This window comes from Haliotis rufescens, unplaced genomic scaffold (genome assembly GCF_023055435.1).
Source record: "Haliotis rufescens isolate VD_foot unplaced genomic scaffold, xgHalRufe1.0.p SCAF_16, whole genome shotgun sequence".
Lineage (NCBI taxonomy): Eukaryota > Metazoa > Mollusca > Gastropoda > Lepetellida > Haliotidae > Haliotis > Haliotis rufescens.
The window spans coordinates 11,774,917-11,791,697 of record NW_025963846.1 but is presented as its reverse complement, the minus strand read 5'-3'; the positions used below and the strand labels follow the sequence as shown (position 1 = coordinate 11,791,697).

Sequence of the window (16,781 nt, the reverse complement as noted above, 5' to 3'; positions counted from 1 at the left end):
TCCACACTGTGGGCTTTCTGGAGTAACAGGGTTACGAGGTGTCACTATTTATACATGGCTTCTGTCTGGCAGTGGCACTCGGTTCCAGTGGGTTCAGAGACCCGATGGCTCCCCCACCCCCTACCACTGGGGCATCAAGGACATCTACATCGGACCTGCCTGCCCTGACCTTTGTAGCGGTCATGGTCACTGTGATTACCCACAATGCATCTGTGATACGGGCTATGGTGGAGAAGACTGCAAGACTGTGGATATCAATAGACCGGTGAGAACTATCTCAGTTCAATTTCTTGTTTTGCAGTCAATGTGGGGGGCACGGGTGGCCCAGTTGTCTTAGGCGTTGCGATTCGCTGTGCAGAGTTGCGTCCCTTGGGCACGCCAGAAACCTATGATTGTGGGTTCGAATCCCGGCTATTGATTGATCATGTGTTCATACATACCTCTAAATTAACAAACCTGATTTAAATCCCCATATTGACCAGTCAGAATAAGAAATTCTTCAATGTCATGGTAGAATTAATGTCATACTATTAACGTCAACCCTTTCATGGGGTGGCCTAGTGGTTATTGCAATTGCCTGTCATGCTGAAGGCCCTGGTTAGATTCCCCACATGAGAGCAATATGTGAGGGCCATTTCTGGCGTCCCAACAATGAGGATAATGGTGAAGGATATTATTGCTAAAATGGATAGACTTATCATCAAACCGTCCGCATGCTATCAGAAATGAGCAGGCCACTGTAACTTGATAATGCCCTCATATTGCTTGACGACAGGACATTATCACGCCCGTTGGTAGGTGACGTCATAGGTTAGGGATAGGTGATGTCATGTTCAATAGTGATGTTATCTGGTTTGTTCTATAACGTTTCCATATTTGTAAAAGTTGATCAGTGACATTCGTTGTGTGTTGATTACAGTAATTTTTTTCAAACAGATGTTGTTTATTTTTATTTGATAACAAATTCTATCCATTTTAGCTATAATAACGGTAACGCTCTTTTTCAGGGCATTATCATTTGCAGAAGCCTCCTTCGTCGGGCAGTTAATGGAAAACCTCGGGCTTCTGCCAATGATAATGCCCTGAAAAATAGCGTTACCCTTATAGTAGATAGCTCAGAGGCAGATCCAAGTTTTTGAATAAGGAGGGTGCACATAATGCTGACTTGACCAGTGCATCTGCCAGTGCATCTGCCAGTGCAACTCTGCTCTTCAGTTGGACCAGTTACATGTTGGACCTATTTTGTTTTGACTGTGACACCTCTTTCACATGGTGTTTGTTGCAAAGTTTTAATGATGTCTCACTCAGACGCAGCTGAAGGACACGTTTGACAAGCCGGGAGTGAACCACAGTAAGTGGACCGTGGTCCAGTCCGGGGACATCCAAGATGGCTGCTCTCCCCTGGTGGAGGGGACGTCCCTAGTGTTTGACGGGCCGGGAATGAGACAGGCTGTCACTGTGGACCTGGATCTGAGGAATGCTAAGTAAGGAACCTACTGCTTGTTAATGATGGTTGATGAAGTAGATATGTTTAATCTTGTGGAAAGATTCTTCTTAGCATCTCCCCGAGGCAGGGGAGTTAACCTACTAAAAAAGTTCAGTTTCCACCCTTGCCGAGCTAGATGGGAATTATGGAGTTATATTTTAGCCGGACTAATGAGTCTATACATAGTCCAGTCAAAATCGTGTAACGAAATTGACATCTGGTTCGTAAACTGACGTGCAGATGTCAGTCAATTGCAGGATATGCAAAGCATGTGTACAATCAACATCGACAGATATTTTCCAAATCTTTTCATGTCTTAATCAAGATGCTCAAATAATATTATACGCTTCACGAGGTAAGACACGTTTTATTACAGTATAGATCTTGATTATTGATCAGATCGTTTTGACTGGGTACGGCCATTTTGTTTGAAGCCAATGCAAGTAATATGGTAAGCTGAATATGATCAATAGGAAGGACATACAAGGCACATAACTCATTTTCACCATTGGTGGCACTATGACCGAGACACAATATGTCAGTCAAGTTCGGCAAGGGTGGAGACTGGACTTTTATAGTCCACTCCCTTTCTTCGGGAAGATGTCTTCAGAGATATTAACAGTTGAAAGAAAACTTATAAAGACATGAATAACTTGATTGCAATCAATTGACAGTTTGAGATAAAAGTATACCTGACGTCATGTCTGTTGTAGTGAGAAAAGAGAAAATGACTGAAAAGTTTTGTATTAAACAACGTCGATAAACATGGGTTTTCAGATTTTCAAGTTTTATTGAGTATAACACTGTCAGTTCCAAATGAAGTTTCTGGGCATTGAATACCCAATACAACCCACAAATCTGATGCACATAACATTTATCACCTCAGTAGGATGCTGTGGTAAACCTAATACTGCTCACTGGGCAAAACACAACACTACTTCCCACCTGGATACAACAAGTGTGATAACTTCCTGATGCTTGCACATGGCCATTTTAGTGATTCTCCATGCATTGGCCAGTTGAAGTGATATGACATCACATCATGCTTTATTGGAGATATGATGTCATCTATAAATATGTTCATGACATCACAATTCGATAACATCCTGTCATCTGAACAACAGACTGACGTCAGTGGAGTTTCTTGGGGATGACATTCAATATGTCTTTCTACATTTTCCTTTTGAACCCCAAAAATATAGATTATCTGTCCCCAACAAACAAACACTAATTGCCTCATGAAATGCTTGAGGCTTACGCCATCCACTTGGGTCAGATAATCTACACCGACTCCCATGTTTGACAGGTTCATGCAGTACACGGCGATGATCGGCGGCCAGAGTATCCGCCCCGGGTGCTACCTGCCCAGTTCCCGTGACCAGAGCGTCCTGCTTCAGTTCTCAGTGGATGGAGGTACTGTAGGCTAAGTTTCACACATGTAATCCGAAGCTGAAGACTATAACACTGTAATTAAACAAAATTAGGTGTTCTTTAACTTTCTTTGAATAGTATATATTATAAATTGTAAATTGAAAAACTATCTGCTTCAATTTGATTTGTTTGAAGGATTTATCAAATGACGTTTTAACCTCTGAAATTTGTAATACCGTCAATAGCAGTAATCTGACCATGGTTGCTGTAAATAACGGTGAGTTGTGTGATCGTTCGATCGCTTCACATACGATTTCGCCGAAATGAATGTAAACAATATTGAATGAAACTTTGGAGAAAATTAATAAGATAGATTACAAACATAAGTCCAGATTTACAATGAACACTATTTATAACCAGACAGTGTAATTACATGATTAGTTTATGTACTACAGTATGGATTTGTTGACATGGTATTTCCGGTGTTACGTTCTCACAGTAATGTCTTTGTGTTGGGAAATAAAACATCAAAACTCTTCCACCCTTGAAGCCCCCTAATTCTAGGTACAAAAACTCGCCTTATACACAGCAATATACGGTACTTACAGACCGCCGTCATATATCTGGAATATTGCTGAGTGCAGTGTTAAACTACAAACAAACAAACAAAACAAATCATAAATACAATAATATGATAAACAATGTTTCAGTACTTTGTTCACTACCGTAATGGCAATAGACACCCCACCCACTGCATAGTATGAAATACAAATGTTTCACATGTAGGATATTACAGAAATGTTTTATGATAAAATGGATCATGAACCGATGGAAGAACTGATGAGCGAAGTCTATTAAACTGATAAAGAGCTGTCATACATGAAGTCATGTGTGTTATTTTTGAGTGGTCCGGAATCTGAAATAATCATAAGCATACACAAACCATTGGTAGATTGGTCTGTTGTCTGTAATGGAGAAAACGTGAGCATCTGTTGATTCTACTTTTGGAACCAACAGATTGGAGTGATTTCTCCGACTTGAACCATGTTGTAGTTGAAGTATAATTTCCGTATAATTTTCCATAATGACCTATAGTTGCATCAGTTTTACTTAAATAATATGCCCGCTCAGACACAACAGCAAGAACAACAGTCATGATAATGAGTCTTTGAAAGGCATTTAGAAGTGATACCCATAAGGAATTTGACCTGATGAAGGAGTAAGTATAAACTCCGAAACGTTGTGTTCCTCATAATAAAGATGTTGACATCCATAAATACTCTTGTTATGTCATCATAATCGTTTAACTTTTGGCAACTTGAGATTATGTGGACATCAGCTGGTTACTGATTTGAACCAAAATGTGCAGAAATTGTGAAACAATATGTATTTGTTTTTGTTGTCTATTGTGGTGGGTAGCCTAATGAGTTAAATGTGCTTGACACTTGGTTGTTGATCATGACTGCAATCAGGGAAAGCTGGTGTTGTATGTAGTTCTACCTCGTTCCTACAGGCATCTCCTGGACCTCACTGCACACACTGGATTATGCCACATACCTCACACCACGTCAGGATTACCTCCCCTTGCCAGAGGCCGCGAGGACAGAGAGCACGCGGTTTCGGTGGTGGCAGCCGCTGCCCTCCGACCCTCAGATGGAGCTCCCCCTGTGGGCACTGGACAATGTCCTGGTGGGCGGGACCGAGATCAACCCCAGTCAGTTCCTCCACACCTTCAACCTCTCCATGCCGGTATAGTACTACTTTACTACCTTACATGCGTGTCTTGGATTGTTCCTGTGTCTATTGGATTGTTGCTGTGTGTCTTGGATTGTTGTTGCTGTGTGTCTTGGATTGTAGCTGTGTGTCTTGGATTGTTGCTGTGTATATTACATTGTAGGTGTGTGTATTGGATTGTTGCTGCTGTGTCTATTGGATTGTTGCTGTGTGTCTTGGATTGTTGCTGTGTATTTTACATTGTAGGTGTGTGTATTGGATTGTAGCTGTGTGTCTTGGATTGTTGCTGTGTGTCTTGGATTGTAGCTGTGTGTCTTGGATTGTAGCTGTGTGTCTTGGATTGTTGCTGGGTGTCTTGGATTGTTGCTGTGTGTCTTGGATTGTAGGTGTGTGTCTTGGATTGTAGGTGTGTGTATTGGATTGTAGCTGTGTGTCTTGGATTGTTTGTGTGTGTATTGGATTGTTGCTGTGTGTATTGGATTGCTTGTGTTGGTATTGGATTGTTTGTGTGTGTATTGGATTGTTTGTGTGTGTATTGGATTGTTTGTGTTTGTGTGTATTGGATTGTTGCTGTGTGTGTATTGGATTGTTTGTGTGTGTATTGGTTTGTTTGTGTGTGTATTGGATTGTTGCTGTGTATTGGATTGTTTGTGTGAGTGTGTATTGGAGTGTTTGTGTGTGTAATGGTTTGTTTGTGTGTGTATTGGATTGTTGCTGTGTATTGGATTGTTTGTGTGAGTGTGTATTGGAGTGTTTGTGTGTGTATTGGTTTGTTTGTGTGTGTATTGGATTGTTGCTGTGTATTGGATTGTTTGTGTGAGTGTGTATTGGAGTGTTTGTGTGTGTAATGGATTGTTTGTGTGTGTATTGGATTGTTGCTGTGTGTATTGGATTGTTGCTGTGTGTATTTGATTGTTGCTTTGTGTATTGGAGTGTTTGTGTGTGTATTGGATTGTGTGTGTGTGTATTGGATTGTCGCTGTGTGTATTGGATTGTTGCTTTGTGTATTGGATTGTTGCTGTGTGTATTGGATTGTTGCTTTGTGTATTTGATTGTTGCTGTGTGTATTGGATTGTTGCTGTGTGTATTGGATTGTTGCTTTGTGTATTTGATTGTTGCTGTGTGTATTGGATTGTTGCTGTGTGTATTGGATTGTTGCTGTGTGTATTGGATTGTTGCTTTGTGTATTGGATTGTTGCTGTGTGTATATGATATTTGCTGTGTGTATTGGATTGTTGCTGTGTGTATTGGATTGTTGCTTTGTGTATTGGATTGTCGCTGTGTGTATTGGATTGTTGCTGTGTGTATTGGATTGTTGCTTTGTGTATTGGATTGTTGCTGTGTGTATTGGATTGTTGCTTTGTGTATTGGATTGTTGCTGTGTGTATTGGATTGTTGCTATGTGTATTGTATTGTTGCTTTGTGTATTGGATTGTTGCTGTGTGTATTGGATTGTTGCTTTGTGTATTGGATTGTTGCTGTGTGTATTGGATTGTTGCTGTGTGTATTGGATTGTTGTGTGTATTGGATTGTTGCTGTGTGTATTGGATTGTTGCTGTGTGTATTGGATTGTTGCTGTGTATATTGGATTGTTGTGTGTATTGGATTGTTGCTGTGTGTATTCAATTGTGGCTTTGTGTATTGTATTTTCCTCATCTCCTGACAGCAAGATGACTCCTCAGACTATGAGTTCAGTCCGCACGGCAAAGTAGAGAGTGGCGTCTGCTCCAAGACCGATGGCGCTCTGTCGTACCAGGAGGGGTCGGGAGTCCGGGCTTTTACCACCAACCAGCTCATCGTGCAGACCGGATACATGCTGCAGTTCAAGGTGACACATGAACATTTGAAACTTATTCAATTATTTGTGACGACAGCAGTAGATATGTCCCCTTTTGGGATTCAGGGTTAGAATAGGTCTCCAGCAACCTATGCTGGTTGTAAGATGAGACTTGGTTGATCATGGATCAGTGGATTGGTTGATCAGACTCAGTGACTTGGTTGTCATCGTACCTCAGTGTGATTGCTGGTTATGATATCAATAAATTGGTTGTCTCGACAAGATTGTTAAAAGGCTAGCCACATAGCTGTTATATTGCCAAGTGCAGTCTTAAACAACAAACAAACAATCTAGATGACTCGATATTGATGGTGATGGTGGTGCCGATATTGATGGTGATGTTGGTGCCGATATTGATGGTGATGTTGGTGCCGATATTGATGGTGATGTTGGTGCCGATATTGATGGTGATGTTGGCTTCTGCAAACTTTATCTATGCTGGCAGTAGGTGAAATAGTTACTCTTTGTTTACATTCATCTGGTGCAATGACTTGATCTACCAATGGCCTAGTCATCTAAGGTCCCACAGTTTCCTGTGCAGAGTTGTGCCCCTTAGACATATGCCAGAATCTATGATTGGGGGTTCGAATCTTAGATTCAATCTATACTTGAGCCAATGGATTTCCCCAATCTTATGAACATCCAGTATTACTGATAATACTGTAAAGTAAAGTGGTGTTAAATCCAATCACTCACTCGTGGTAAGAATCACCTGCTGTTGAAAATAGATTTACATCTCTCTTTATGGCCCTTGATGATCATCATTGATTGGTTTGTGTGTGTGGCCGGTACAGCTGCTATCAGGTCTTTCAGGACCTCTGATCAATCTGTGTGTGGAGTTTGATTGCTTCATGCATATGTTACAATGTCTGATATCTGCAGATCGTGGTCGGTTGCAACCAGCACTACAATGTCTGCGAGGAGCACGCCCCGATCCGCCTGGAGTACAATAAGAATCCCCAGTCAGGGCGCTGGCATCTGGTGCGGCAGCTGTGTCTCCCAGACAACAACCAGATGGAGTGTCGCCCCCAGGTCCACCACCAGGCCAGCGTCTTCACCCTGTCGGACTTCCCTGCCTGGACCAGAGTAACCATCAGTCTCCCAGACAGGGCCTTCTCGGGGTGAGTAGGGGTCAGATAGGGCCTTCTCGGGGTGAGAAGGGGTGAGACAGGGTCTTCTCGGGGTGAGTAGGGGTGAGACAGGGTCTTCTTGGGGTGAGTAGGGGTCAGACAGGGTCTTCTCAGGGTGAGTAGGGGTCAGACAGGGTCTTCTTGGGGTGAGTTGGGGTCAGACAGGGTCTTCTCAATGTGAGAAGGGGTCAGACAGAGTCTTCTTGGGGTGAGTAGGGGTCAGACAGGGTCTTCTCAGGGTGAGTAGGGGTCAGACAAGGTCTTCTCAGGGTGAGAAGGGGTCAGACAGGGTCTTCTCAAGGTGAGAAGGGGTCAGACAGGGTCTTCATGGGGTAAGTCGGGGTCAGACAGGGTCTTCTCAAGGTGAGTAGGGGTCAGACAGGGTCTTCTTGGGGTGAGTAGGGTCAGACAGGGTCTTCATGGGGTGAGTCAGGGTCAGACAAGGTCTTCTCAAGGTGAGTAGGGGTCAGACAGGTCTTCTTGGGGTGAGTAGGGTCAGACAGGGTCTTCTTGGGGTGAGTAGGGGTTAGACAGGGTCTTCTTGGGGTGAGTAGGGTGAGACAGGGTCTTCTCTGGGTGAGTAGGGGTCATACAGGGTCTTCAGAGTAGGGGTTAGACAGGGTCTTCTCGGAGTGAGTAGGCGTGAGACAGGGTCTTCTTTGGGTGAGTAGGGGTCATACAGGGTCTTCAGAGTAGGGGTCAGACAGGGTCTTCTTGTGATGAGTAGGGGTCAGACAGGGTCTTCTTGGGGTCAGTAGGGGTCAGACAGGGTCTTCAGAGTAGGGGTCAGACAGGGTCTTCTTGGAGTGAGTAGGGGTCAGACAGGGTCTCCTTGGGGTGAGTAGGGCTCAGACAGGGTCTTCTCAGGGTGAGAAGGGGTCAGACAGGGTCTTCTCAGGGTGAGAAGGGGTCAGACAGGGTCTTCATGGGGTGAGTCTGGGTCAGACAGGGTCTTCTCAGGGTGAGTCTGGGTCAGACAGGGTCTTCTTGGGGTGAGTAGGGGTCAGACAGGGTCTTCTTGGGGTGAGTAGGGGTCAGACAGGGTCTTCTTGGGGTGAGTAGGGTCAGACAGGGTCTTCTTGGGGTGAGTAGGGGTCAGACAGGGTCTTCTTGGGGTGAGTAGGGGTCAGACAGGGTCTTCTTGGGGTGAGTAGGGCTAAGACAGGGTCTTCAGAGTAGGGTTCAGACAGGGTCTTCAGAGTAGGGGTCAGACATGGTCTTGAGAGTAGGGGTCATGCAGGGTCTTCTCAGAGTGAGTAGGGGTCAGACAGGGTCTTCTCAAGGTGAGTAGGGCTCATACAGGGTCTTCAGAGTAGGGGTCAGACAGGGACTTCTCAGGGTGAGTAGGGGTCAGACAGGGTCTTCTTGGGGTGAGTAGGGGTCAGACAAGGTCTTCTCAGGGTGAGTAGGGCTCAGACAGGGTCTTCAGAGTAGGGGTCAGACAGGGTCTTCTCAGGGTGAGTAGGGCTGAGACAGGGTCTTCTCAAGGTGAGTAGGGCTCAGACAGGGTCTTCAGAGTAGGGGTCAGACAGGGTCTTCTTGGGGTGAGTAGGGGTCAGACAGGGTCTTCTTGGGGTGAGTAGGGTCAGACAGGGTCTTCTTGGGGTGAGTAGGGGTCAGACAGGGTCTTCTTGGGGTGAGTAGGGGCCAGACAGGGTCTTCTTGGGGTGAGTAGGGCTCAGACAGGGTCTTCAGAGTAGGGTTCAGACAGGGTCTTCAGAGTAGGGGTCAGACATGGTCTTGAGAGTAGGGGTCATGCAGGGTCTTCTCAGAGTGAGTAGGGGTCAGACAGGGTCTTCTCAAGGTGAGTAGGACTCATACAGGGTCTTCAGAGTAGGGGTCAGACAGGGACTTCTCAGGGTGAGTAGGGGTCAGACAGGGTCTTCTTGGGGTGAGTAGGGGTCAGACAAGGTCTTCTCAGGGTGAGTAGGGCTCAGACAGGGTCTTCAGAGTAGGGGTCAGACAGGGTCTTCTCAGGGTGAGTAGGGCTGAGACAGGGTCTTCTCAAGGTGAGTAGGGCTCAGACAGGGTCTTCAGAGTAGGGGTCAGACAGGGTCTTCTCAGGGTGAGTAGGGGTCAGACAGGGTCTTCCTCGTGTGAGTAGAAAGCAGACAGGGTCTTCTCGGGGTGAGTACTCTGTATGTCTGTGTACTTATTTAGCTTCTACATATAAATGACGTCACGATCTCCATCTATGTGAGTAATTTGATTGCGTCGTGTTATTTGATTCGCCTGGTGGCAATTTTGGCAAGGGTATTTATCATAATAGAATGGAGTAAATATACTGGATAATAGAGGAAGAGCTGTCGGTAGAATTTCAACAAATCCCAATTCTGCATTCCAGCTCGACTCGATTCCGGTGGATTCAGTCAACACGAGACTCGGATTCTACGGGTTGGGCACTGGACGACATCTATGTGGGGGAGAAGTGTCAGAACCTGTGTAGTGGGCGTGGAGACTGCCAACATGGCCGCTGCCTCTGTGATGAGGGATATCATGGTTTGTTCATCTTCCGTCTCTAAAGTAAATCAAGGCCACGGTTACATGTGGGTCTGTTCTACTTGATACAGAAATAAAAGCTTTCCAAAATATGACACGATACCCTGTACTGTGCAAGGATTTTGGATATCCCAGGTATTGACCATATATAGTGTCGTCAGAATTGATAGTCCAGACTTATTACACTCCGTCCAAGTGAAACCCTGGTTGGATTTTTTCCTCATGAAATCATCCTGTTCAGCAAATGTCTGGATTAACGAGCCATGGCTTCAGAGTAATAACGTCCTGTGCAAAATGTAATTTACCGGATGAGCTTCCAGACTAACTTAGATCTTATGTGGTTGCATGTGGGATATTGCTGTATGTGGCGTAAACCTACTTCACTCACTCACTGACTGAAGTTCATTTCATGAATAGGCACAATCAGAGGAGTACTGACCAATGTTTGTCATGTACCTGTCAATAATATGAGACATTTTGCATGTGCGATAAAGCCAGTGTACAGAGAGTCATATGACACCCCAAGTCAGTTTTCAAGTCAGTTTTCAGCACTGAATTTTTTTATTTTGTCACGTGATATGGATCAACCAATATAAAGCTATTACAGAGTAATACACAATACAGACTGAAAAATGTGTTGTTTACCTCCTCAGTATAGACTGTTATATACTACTCAAAAGAAGTTATAGAACACCCGATTCATCGCATGACATATTAACTATAGTAATATGAAAGAATCGAGTGTTCTTAACTTCTTTTGAGTAGTATATAATGCAGGGAGTCCTGGGAGGGTTCTAAACAGCTTAACCAGCAGGCTGTTCACTGTAGACAGGCACCATCCTCAGGGTTCTTACTACGTGGGTGTTTCAGGTCCGACCTGTCGGCCGAGCAGACGTGAGCTCCCCAGCCGAATGTTTGAATCGTTTGAAGGCGGGATATTCTCCGCACACTGGGCTGCAGTGACAGGAGGGGGCATAGGGTTTGGATGCGGGGCACTGCTGCCATATGCTCATGGAAAGACGCTGTATTTCAATGACTGTGGCACACGACAGGCGGTGACTGCAGAGATGGATATGACATCAGCTGTGTGAGTTTCCTGGATTATATTTGCTTGTTTTGTTTGTTTGTTGTTTTATCGCTGCACTATTCTGGCTATATGACGGTGGTCTGTAAATAATCGAGACTGGATCAGACAGTCCAGTGATTGACATCATGAGCATCGATCCACAAATTTGGGATATGATGACGTGCATCAACCAAGTCAGCGAGCCTGACCAGTTGATCCTGTGAGTTGCCTATTACAACAAGCATTGGTTGCTGAAGCCCTATTCTCTATCCAGATCTTCACTGGTCCTGGATTAGAGGACCCGTGAATATCCGGGGTAGAATAGGTCTTCAGCAACCATGCTTGCAGTAAAAGGCGACTATGCTTGTTGTAAAAGGTTAGCAACGGGATCTGGTTGTCAGGCTCACTGACTTGGTTGATGCATGTCATTGATTCCAATTGCGTGGATCAATGCTCATGATATATATGACTGGATTGTCTTGTCCAGACTCGATTATTTACAGACCGCCATCATATAGCTGGAATATTGCTGAGTGCGTCCTTAAACAACAAACCGACCGACCGACAGACCTGGATTAGAGTTAGCAAGTTGCAGTGTTCATTCCAGCCTATAGGTCCTTTGACTGCTACTATTAATGTGATTTTGATGCTGATGAGGTGTCAATGTAGAGATTGATACCTGTAGATGTAACCATGTTAATGTGAATTTGGAACCAAACGCGTGGCACAAGGTTTCAGGTGTTAAATTTAGCACAGTTAAATCTACAGGTAACCTAGCTCTACATTGAAAACACGATATGTTTATCTCCATGCTACCATGACTAAATAAAACGAGAGCTATTTGGTGTTAGCAAATGTATTGAGTGAAATGGCATGGGTTGAGTCCAGTGTTTTGAGAAGGTTGAGGATCAGAATTTATGGAAACATCGACAACAGCCTTTAAACAATATATGGTGCTCTATATGCTCAAGCAGTTTGTTTTCATCGTAAAACTTCACTTGTACTTACGAAAGGCATTGAAAGCATGAGCAACATTGTAAGCTAACATGAAGTTGGCACCCCTTAAGAAAACTAAAAAAGCCTTGCTAAGGTTTCTTTCAACTTTACGACATCATATCGGTCATTGTGACGCAAAACATATGATGTCACAGTCATATATAGAAAAACATAAGCCCGGTGTCCTCAAAATGTGAAATACGTTTTATGTAGATTTCTTTTGTATTTTCTGCACGAAATGTATTGCCACACATCCTTTGAATATGGTAGTAACTTTGCATTTTGTAGCCTATAATTGTACAAAATAATTATTTAAATATGCCTACCAACAGTGACTGTAAAATAAGTACCATTCAAAAATAATTAGCTTCCGCGGTGATGTGGCCGCAAATTGGCTGTTTCAATCAGAGGGGGTCTATTTTGATTTTGTACCTCTGATTGACCAGTCAAAATCGAGTATTTTCCAAGTTCATGGTAGAATATGCTGTAAACCAATGAAAATATGGGAACAACTCAATATATATATATATATATACCCAGGGCACATATCAAAGGTAAACTGATCAAGAGTGACCCTATCAGCTCTACTGCTTTTGCAGATTTGTTTTTTGTCTGTACATTTATGAAACTTAAAGTAGCATTTCAGCAGCATCAACTAATCTGGGTTTGCTATCTGTATCCTTCTGGCTTCACAAGACTACAGATATTAGACATTAACCTTTCACAAGTCTTCTCAAAGTATCAAATGAATAAAAAATTACTTGAAATGCCATCACAATAATTTCACATATACTAAAACTTTTTTTTGTTCCAGGAAAATAATATTTGTGATGCAAATAGGTTGTCAAGCTCAGACAGAGAATTGTAACGTTCGTCTGGGCAGCGGTCCTGACTATAGAGGGGTACTGCTGCAGTACTCCACCAACAAGGTGAGATACACTACGTCACTGTTGCAGTCATCTCGATCTTGATCATCATCTCATGAGTATTATTATGTATTAGGGTGGCCCAGTTGTCTAGGGCGCCGCGATTCGCTGTGCAGAGTTGCGTCCTTTGGATATGCCAGAAACCTATGATTGTAGGTTCGAATCCCAGTTCGCCCTGAATATGTTTCTAGGTTTGTCAGCACCACACCCGTGCTCGTGGGTTCCACTGAAGTGGTAAACGTCTAGGACCTGCACCGCTTCAGGCTTTCCTCCCACGCCGTGATAGAACTGGAATACTGTTAAAAGTGGCGTTAAACATAACTCACTATTAATGTAGAAATTCCTTTAGTCATGTTATGGATGAAATACTGCCGATGTGATCTCTAAATTTTCACTTGCACGCCCATCTTCATCTCAGAACATGTCATACCAAAAGATGGTACTTGTTGTTACCCTGCCTAGAGCTCAGCATTAAGGGAATAAACCAAGGACTGGATGGCTCAGAGTCAGTATAATCAATACTGTGTCTGAGTGGGGTGTCTATGATAAACTGTATTGTATTTCAGTGGGCTAGAACTATAAAACCAGACTTAATTCGGGACTAATACAAGCATGTCTCAAACATCACTTTAACTGTAACTAGAAACAAACTTGTGTCATAAAAAGATCTACAGAATACAATCTAATAAAAAAAAGCCACAAAGTCAGGTGAGATAAAAATGTGTATTATATTTGGAAATATATAAGCAATGCTTACTTTTCTCCAGGTGTACATTTCTCCAAGTCATCCTGAAAGCATGGTCCCCGATTAACGGGGTCTAAACGAACATTTTATTGTAAATGGTTAAATTAATTTTCATGACACTTACATTCTGATGAAAGCAGTATATAGGAGTTATGAGGAGTTCAATCTGAACGTGTTGTGATAACTGCATTGACAAACTAACAAAGTCTTGGCTCCGACTTCAGGGTTCTGATTGGAAGTTACTAGCCCGCCATGATCCTGAAGACTTCATGAGGCCACGGCGTATGGCGTATGACGTCCCCTCCGCTGCCCGCGCCGTGGGCACTCAGTTCCGGTGGTGGCAGCCAATACATGATGGAGCTGGCGCAGACCAATGGGCAATCGATAAAGTAGAAATTATTTCGTGAGTATCATCTGCTGGAGCTTGTAGAAGTATTATTGATGAGCCTTGTCTAGCTGTAGACAAATGGAATCACTGTGTTGTTTGTTGGTTTGTTGTTTTACGCTGCACTGAGCAATATTCTCAGCTATATGTAGCAGTCTGTAATTAATCGAGTCTGGACAAGACAATCCAGTGATTGAGATCATGAGCATCGATCAATGACATGCTTCAACCAAGTCAGCGAGTCTGACCACCCGATCCCGTTTTGTCACCTCTTACGACCGTCATAGTCGCCTTTTACGGCAAGCATGGGTTCCTGAAGACCTATTCTACCCCAGATCTTCACGGGTCGGAATCACTGTGTGTCCCCTTATTTCTTTACATGATGAAACATGACACATACACAGTCCTACCAACATTCCCACTTTAAGTCTGTGTACCATGTGTGAAACAACCCATGTAAAACCTCCCACCCTACATATTTAAGAGATTTGAATGGAAATCCTATGTTTCATTCAACGCGACCTTACTAGTATCTTGTCTTCTGTTTCAGTGGCCCATCTCATCAAGTCAGGAACAGATGGACAAGACAGTAGTTAAAGAGAAACATCAAACTGGATATCTACCAAGACCTGTTGTCACAATATTTGAGGAACCACAATATGTGCAGAAATGTACCTAGAAACTGACACGAAGGCCCGATCTAGGCTCCATGGCCTCTCCCTGCATGTGACGTGTGAAGGATTGTGTACATACACCGCTGTGTAGATACATGTAAATATTTCTACTGCTGACTGGACAACGCAGGCCAGCTATTACAGGTCATTCCTACTTATTCTGCAACAGTGCTATGAACTACATTCAGATGTACAAAATCAGTTATGTAAGTTTATATAGTCCTTGTATACAGATTGGCAAGAGTTTACAGGTTACCAATTAGAAAATTTAAAGTCCTTTAATATCCAGCCTCTGGTCAATATTGTTCAGGTACATAGGTGGAGAAATTTGTCTTTTCTTTCATTACCCAACTTGTGCAAAATATGTTTCTTATTAAAAATACTTATACCTTATATTTTTCATATTTTAACAAAAAAATGACTGTTTTACACGTCCCCCCCGAACCTATTTTATTTTTGTGTGACCCCTCGCAAGTTCCTCCCAACGACCCATCTTCAATAGTTTAGTGACCAGTCTTTAATTCAGTATTCTTGTGATGCATGTTTTGATTATTACGACAAAACAAACCCTGTTGCCAAACTACGGAAGTAGAATTGTATATACTATTAGAAACATGTTAAGTCATTAAATGTTCATTCTTTTAGTCTTGATAACACTTTGTTGTATGTTCTTGTCATTGCTAATGAGGGGACAACCCTGGGAAGATCTGGGTTAGAACTGGTCTTCAGTAGCCCATGCTTGAGGCGACTAACAGGATCGGTGGTCAAGCTCAGCGACTTGGTTGATGCATGTCATTGTATCCCAATTGCTCAGATCAATGCTTGTGATATCAGTCACGAGACTGTCTCTTCCAGATTAGATTATTTACTGACGTCATCTGGCTGGAATATTGCAGAGTGCTGTTTTAAACAACAAAAAAACAAACATTAAGGGGGCAGGAGGGACTAAGTGGCCTTAAATCCCTCAATTTGTTGACCAGTTACGTGCCTTAGCCATGTTAGGATCGAATTAAAAAATGGCCTAACCCTTGGTTTCTCAGCACGAGGGCTGTGAATTGGCAAAATATTGTACTGCAACATCCTGCAACACAGGCATCTATATATACTGAACTGCAAAAGAAACATCACCCCACGTAACATTGCATGAAAAGTTATGTGGAAAAATGAAATTTGATGATATAAAAACAAAGCAGATGACAATGAAACCGATCACCCAAACGCATCACGGCAACGGCCATGGGAACGCGATGCACGTGAGTTCCGTGCAAATTGAAATGCGCATGCGTTCCCCCATTTCTTGCCACATAAAAATCCACCCAGATTGGATTACATGCATTCGTTATTGAATTGCTACCACATGCCAAGATCGACAAGAAATCAGCGACACCAAGCCCTTGGACGATTGAAACTGCCCAGCAAGTAGCCAATGCATTTTAAGTCCACCTGAGGACCATATACAGGCTCAAGCAACGGTACCAGACCACCAACACTACAGATGACCGACCACGTAGTGGAAGGCCAAGGGATTGTGCGACAGATCTTCAAGATCGCTTTGTTACTGCTGCGGAAACTGCTCGGCAGACCATGGGGATACACCAGCGACACATTAGTGCGGACACCGTGCGTCGACGATTTACGAGCACACTCATCCATTCCATGTATCGACGTTGCATGGCAGTTATCGATGCACATGGCGGACACACGAGATACTGACTTGTGATGCCATTTTCACAGAGACTAGTGTTGTGTTTCACATTTGACATTTTAATTTCAACCTTGATGATCAGTTTTGCCAAGTTTCATCTTTTTAATATGTCTCAAAGTATGTTTACAGTGTTTGGACAAATAAGGTTTCTCATAATCTATCCATGGTGACGTTTCTTTTGCAGTTCAGTATATTTTTGACCGATTGACACTTATTGCTCATGCAGT

The 16,781-nt window shown here is 43.3% G+C and overlaps 1 protein-coding gene across 1 annotated transcript in view; it reads left to right on the top strand.

The window, feature by feature from the left end:
• Nucleotides 1-15,493, top strand: part of LOC124135067 (reelin-like) — a 123,035-nt gene extending 107,542 nt beyond the window's left edge. Inside the window, exons 49-59 of the mRNA XM_048396870.1 lie at nucleotides 73-265; nucleotides 1,309-1,484; nucleotides 2,793-2,899; nucleotides 4,371-4,606; nucleotides 6,258-6,419; nucleotides 7,311-7,549; nucleotides 9,903-10,057; nucleotides 10,928-11,144; nucleotides 12,934-13,048; nucleotides 14,015-14,193; nucleotides 14,726-15,493. Of these exons, the coding sequence (XP_048252827.1) occupies nucleotides 73-265; nucleotides 1,309-1,484; nucleotides 2,793-2,899; nucleotides 4,371-4,606; nucleotides 6,258-6,419; nucleotides 7,311-7,549; nucleotides 9,903-10,057; nucleotides 10,928-11,144; nucleotides 12,934-13,048; nucleotides 14,015-14,193; nucleotides 14,726-14,768 (1,822 nt within the window). The 3' untranslated portion in view covers nucleotides 14,769-15,493. The remainder of the gene's footprint in view (nucleotides 1-72; nucleotides 266-1,308; nucleotides 1,485-2,792; nucleotides 2,900-4,370; nucleotides 4,607-6,257; nucleotides 6,420-7,310; nucleotides 7,550-9,902; nucleotides 10,058-10,927; nucleotides 11,145-12,933; nucleotides 13,049-14,014; nucleotides 14,194-14,725) is intronic.
• Nucleotides 15,494-16,781: the final 1,288 nt, after the last annotated feature.